The sequence below is a fragment of the Centroberyx gerrardi genome, chromosome 22 (genome assembly GCF_048128805.1).
Source record: "Centroberyx gerrardi isolate f3 chromosome 22, fCenGer3.hap1.cur.20231027, whole genome shotgun sequence".
In the NCBI taxonomy this organism is placed as follows: domain Eukaryota; kingdom Metazoa; phylum Chordata; class Actinopteri; order Beryciformes; family Berycidae; genus Centroberyx; species Centroberyx gerrardi.
Window position 1 is genome coordinate 541,869 of NC_136018.1, and position 6,000 is coordinate 547,868.

Here is a 6,000-nt window from a genome sequence, read left to right on the forward strand (position 1 = left end):
GCTGGTCCTCTCTGTGTGTATATTGTTTGTAAATGAACATGTATGACCGTCAACACGCCACTGAATAACAGAATGTTCTAGTTCCTGAAAGGGAAAAGATTTATTAACTTGCACTAAAAAAAAAAAAAAAAAAAAAAAAATCCTGGAGAAAAATTCCCATGAAAAATACTTGATTCCATGAGTCAGCGTGTCGGCTTTCTTCCCTTTTTTTTGTTAATTTTCTGTAAAATAAGAGATTTTTTTTTTGTATTTATTACCGAATGAAGCTATTTTCTAAATCGACGGTGCGTTCGGGGGCTGGAATCGCGGCGTGTAAATATCTGTACTATAGAAACGTTTAGAAAATCCTCGACCAAGATCATCATCTTCTTCGTCTGTTTAAAGCTTCAAACTGTACAGAATGTGGAACAAAGCAGAAAGTATTTTTGTTGTGCCGAGAGAAAAAGAGAGGAAAAAAATCAAATTCACTTTTCTGTTCCGACTCCGACTTCCTGTCTTCAGGAAGCGGAGCGTTGTGATTGGACGGGCTTCACTGCGGCCTTTTCTTATTTTGTTTTCCCGCTGAATCCTGTCGCGTTTTTTTTTTCGCTCTGCCGCCGTTCTGAACGTTCGCTGTTTTTTGTTTTTTTTTAGTTTTGTGCACATAAAGCGGCTCTGTACATACTGAAGCATCACTCTTCTTCTTTAGTCTTGTACATAATGAAGCGTCGGACTCTTCTTCTTTAGTCTTGTACATTTCTCATCTGTACAGTTAGAAGAGACTGTCGGAGACATGAAGCTTGTTCTTTTGTTTTTTGTTTGGAGTATTCAGAGTGTGAACTGATGATGTTTCTCTTTTGTTTTTTTGTTGTTTTTTGAAAAAAAATTGTGGAATCTGATTTAGGATCATTTACAAAAAATAAAAATATTTTACATCTTGAAGCGTCTGGTTTTCATTCAAATTTTTTTTTTTTCCTGTTTAGAAACACACCACACACTGTTTTTATACTTTATTAGTATCAGTTTGATTCAGTTTGATTTATTCAGATAATTTAATAACATAAAACAGAGACTGAATCTCTCTCTCTCTCTCTCTCTCTCTCTCTCTCTCTCTCTCTCTCTCTCTCTCTCTCCTCTCTCTCTCTTCTCTCTTCTCTCTCTCTCTCTCTCTCTCTCCTCTCTCTCTCTCTCTCACACAGGAAAGACGGGCTAAAAAAAAAGTTGGATTTCAGAACTTTGTACATTTGAACAAATTTATTTTTTATTCAGTTTTCATCTTGAAGGTGAAAACTGAATTTGTTTTACGGTTTTTATTGGCTTGATTTGACTTCATTTAGAAAGGAAATGCAAATATTTTAAATCTTTCCAGAGACAGAGAGAGATTAGAAGAGCCCGCTGTAAGAAATTACTCTCTCAACCGGTCCTCTCTCTCTGTGTGTCCTCTCTCTCTCACAAGTTAAAAGGTCACATGATCAGTCTGACTGACATGGAAAAAACAAATTTGTACTAAAATTAATTTGTTATGAATAAAATAAACACGTCAGAGCTGAACTGGATGGAAACAAACCGCTGCTTCCTGTTCTAAAGTGGGGGAAAAAAAAAGAAAAACATGACAAGTTTGTTTTGTTCATAAAGTTTATTTCAACATTCAGTTTGTTCTGCTGACGCGGCGCTGAGGCAGGAAGTGGGAGTCCCAAAACAAACACACAAACAGGGAAGTCCAGCAGGAAGAAGCTCAGCGCTGCCTTTTTCCCAGCAAACAAAACGACGTGAAGTGACTTCCGTCTCAGGGGGAGTGGCTTGTTGTCCCGGCAAATTCTGATTGAGCGTTCAAATAAAAATCACGTGGTGCAGACAGGAAGTGAAACCAGTCTGAGCCTCAAAACAAAACAACAAACAAACCAAACAAATATTATTTTCCAAAAAATAATATGATTAAAACTCTCAGAAATGTTTCATTATTTTTATTAAAGTTGCTCAGTTTTCATTTTATCCATCAGTATTTCATCATCAGATTAATATTCCTGCTTTGGTCTAATTCCTGTGAACAGCTGATTGGTCTCCTCTGTCTCACTCCAGTAGTATTGTTAGTTGTAGTGTTTCTCCACACTACACTACTGACACTACATTTCCCATCAGCCCCATTGCTTCTTGCCCCCCCGTACCGTAAATTACACTAATATCTCTAAATGTGATGATGATTTATTGATGTTAAAATGAAACGCAGAGCAGCTTTAAAACTGATAAAAAGTCTGCAGCTCCGTCCCAGTCCCGAGCGTCAGGGTCAAAGGTCACCAGACGGCTCCTCATATCACATGGCGACTAACAGAATCATGACATCATCACACCGATGACGAATTACAAGACCAAGCGACTAACAAAATGATACGATATGTTAAATAATAGTCAACATTATGACATCAGTTAAATATGTTACATCCTCTGTGAAGTCATAATCGCTGGTTAATGTAAAAACTTTTATATTATGCAGCGATTATTCCAATAACAGTTTATTTATGACAGTTTTAACCAGAGGTTTGACCAAGTCAACTTCACTCGAGTCCCAAGTCAGTCTCAAGTCCAAGTCATTAAGGTCAAGTCCTCAAGTCTAAATGTAGAACAGCAAGTCAAGTCAGAACAAATCAAGGAGTCCAGTATCAATTTAATATCTTAAAGAAAACTAAATATCTAGGACTTTTCAATGCAATATGGTTTTAATAGGATAAAAACTTGGTAAGAGCATCATGAGTTTGATTTCTATAATCAGTTTCAACTTCAATAAATTCAATCATTCCATACAAATTCAGAAAACAGAATTTAAATTCAGTCGTCCGCTGGAACAAATCTCATCACTTTCAATCTGAGTCATTTACACAAACACAAGATCTCAAGTCAAGACTTTAGAAACCTTTTCAAGTCATCAAAGTACAAGTCAGAGTCAAGTCCCAAGTCACACCAGAACCCAAGTCAAGTCAAGTCACCAGAACCCAAGTCAAGTCAAGTCACCAGAACCCAAGTCAAGTCAAGTCACCAGAACCCAAGTCAAGTCTCAAGTCTCAAGTCTTCTCTTCATGCAGCAAGTCAAGTCTCAAGCAATTAAAACTGAGACTCGAGTCCAAGTCACGTGAAAATAAGAGCATACAATTGACTCAATATTAAATTGATACTGGACTCTTTATTTGTTTGGACTTGGTAATCTACATTTAGACTTGGGCCTTGACTTGAGACTTGTGCTTCAAGACTAGAGAACGACTTTTTTGTCAAAAGTTTAGAAACCTTTTCAAGTCATAAAAGTACAAGTCAAAGTCAAGCCCCAAGTCACCAGAACCCAAGTCAAGTCTCAAGCAATTAAAACTGTGACTCAAGTTCAAGTCATGTGACTCGAGTCCAAGTCATGTGAAACCAAGGCATGTGACTCGAGTCCAAGTCATGTGAAAACCAAGGCATGTGACTCGAGTCCAAGTCATGTGAAACCAAGGCATGTGACTCGAGTCCAAGTCATGTGAAAACCAAGGCATGTGACTCGAGTCCAAGACATGTGACTGGAGGACAGGTCATGTGACTCGAGTCCAGGTCATGTGAGTCCTAGTCATGTGACTCAAGTCAAGATCATGTGACTCGAGTCCCAGTCATGTGACTCAAGTCCCCACCTCTGGTCTTAACTCATTTAAAGGGACGTTTCATGACAATCACCGGTTGCTGTGAAGGTTTAGGAGTCGGAGAACCGTTTTCATGTCAACTGACAAAAACACTCAAAAGACGCTTGTGCTTATAATTCCTTCTGTGTAAAATGTTGAATGCGTGTCGACACGGTCAGAAGACACGAGTCAGAGCGACCGGAGACCCGCAGCAGCGTTCCCACCGGACGACAGGACTTTCCAGAACTTTTCCAGGACTTTCCAGGACTTTTCAGGACCAAGACGCAGCGTTTCCCATGTTCTTCCGTCTGGTTTGATGTGATGAAAACACTCTGCTGTTTTCTGGAAACTGACCTGATATTCCCAGTCTGGAAAACCATCTAAATTCCAGGATACTCCATGATATTTCAGGACCATTTCCATGACCAGCGGGAATTCTGCTATAATCTGCTGTAATGTGTTACAACACACTTCAGAAAACACTGAAAATCTGACTGACTGTCTGCAGGTTTCAGAAAGCCAAATTTCAGACTTTTCAAGACCTTCATTCCTCCTGGAATAAAATTTCAAAAACCCAAAGCTGCAGAAACCCGCCGACCTCTGACTGAACAGCTAAAGGAAGTTTTCTAATACTTTTAAAGCCTGGAATTCAGACCGTTCAGTTAAAGGACTTTTCCAGAAGACGAGGCTCAACAAGAAAACATGATTTAAAAACCCAAACAGACACAGTGAAGCAAAAGATTAAAATCTGTAAGAGAGGAGGAGGAGGAGGAAGGGGGGGGGGGGTAAATCAGGATGATTTCCAGTCAGTTCAGTCACTTCCTTTCTTCTTTCCTTCCTTCATAGGATAAAACATGATTGTCTCCTAAAGAAAAAGTTTTCAGTTTTCAGACGTCGAACCGCCGGAGGAAACTCTTCCTTTCCTTCCTTCCTTCTGAAAGGCAGTCGGGTCCGTCCGTCCGCTCCACCAACGGCCAGGCGGCTGTGTGATGTCATCAGCCCTCCAGCTGCCACTGCTGCGCCTGCGAGGCGTCACATATCGCCATGGCAAACGTAACCCTTGGGCCCGATTGGCTGGAGGACGGAGAGGCACTGGCCGACCGAGACCTGGTAGAGCCGGTTAGACTTCTGAGAGAGAGAGAGAGAGAGAGAGAGGAGAGAGAGAGAAGAGAGAGAGAGAGAGGGAGAGAGGAGAGAGGGAGAGGGAGAGGGAGAGAGAGGGAGAGGGAGAGGGAGAGGAGAGGGAGAGGGAGAGAGAGGGAGAGAGAGAGGGAGAGGGAGAGGGAGAGGGAGAGAGGGAGAGAGAGGGAGAGAGGAGAGAGAGAGAGAGAGAGAGAGAGGGAGAGGAGAGAGAGGAGAGAGAGGAGAGGGAGAGGGAGAGGAGAGAGAGAGAATATGAGTTAGTCCTAGCTCCTCTAGTCTCATTAACCCAGTCCCATTAGCCCAAGTGAACACAGTGACACTGAGGCAGCCTGACGCCTGCTTTCTGTGCATGTATTGTGTGTGTGTGTGTGTGTGTGTGTGTGTGTGTGTGTGTGTGTGTGTGTGTGTGTGTGTTCCTGTCTCACCCCCAGGCTCCACTGCTGCGACCCCCCCGAGCCGTGACACTTCATCAGTCTGGGGGGGTCAAAGGTCCTGACCTCCGGACACGTCCAGACACAGCAGCCCCCGCCAGGACCAGCTGACCCTCCTCATCATAGGCCCAGTCCTACACACACACACACAGACACACACACACACAGACACACACACACACACACACACACACACAGACACAGACACACACAGACTTACGTTTTGATCTCATTTAATGAAACATTTCACAAGAAAAGCAGAGGAAAGGGCAACTAAAATCCTAATACACAAAACTGGTGTCAAATTAAACCCATGTTTAAGTCATGTTGAAGTCATGTTAAGTCATGTTAAGTCGTGTTAAAGTCATGTTGAAGTCATGTTAAGTCATGTTGAAGTCATGTTAAGTCATGTTAAGTCGTGTTAAGTCATGTTAAGTCGTGTTAAAGTCATGTTAAGTCATGTTAAAGTCATGTTAAGCTCGTGTTAAAGTCATGTTAAGTCGTGTTGAAGTCATGTTAAGTTATGTTAAGTCATGTTAAAGTCGTGTTAAGTCGTGTTAAGTCATGTTAAGTGTCGTGTTAAAGTCATGTTAAGTCGTGTTAAGTCATGTTAAAGTCATGTTAAGTCGTGTTAAAGTCATGTTAAGTCGTGTTAAAGTCACGTTAAAGTCGTGTTAAAGTCATGTTAAAGTCATGTTAAGTCGTGTTAAAGTCATGTTAAGTCGTGTTAAGTCATGTTAAGTCATGTTAAGTCGTGTTAAGTCATGTTAAGGTTCGTGTTAAGGTCGTGTTAAGTCGTGTTAAAGTCA

The 6,000-nt window shown here is 41.3% G+C and overlaps 1 protein-coding gene across 1 annotated transcript in view; it reads right to left on the reverse strand.

Moving 5' to 3' along the window:
* Positions 1 to 4,247: 4,247 nt before the first annotated feature.
* galnt11 (UDP-N-acetyl-alpha-D-galactosamine:polypeptide N-acetylgalactosaminyltransferase 11 (GalNAc-T11)) overlaps positions 4,248 to 6,000 on the reverse strand; it is a 13,754-nt gene continuing 12,001 nt past the window's right edge. The window contains 5 exon segments of the mRNA XM_078291364.1: positions 4,248 to 4,666; positions 4,668 to 4,745; positions 5,186 to 5,260; positions 5,262 to 5,285; positions 5,287 to 5,325. Of these exon segments, the coding sequence (XP_078147490.1) occupies positions 4,613 to 4,666; positions 4,668 to 4,745; positions 5,186 to 5,260; positions 5,262 to 5,285; positions 5,287 to 5,325 (270 nt within the window). The 3' untranslated portion in view covers positions 4,248 to 4,612.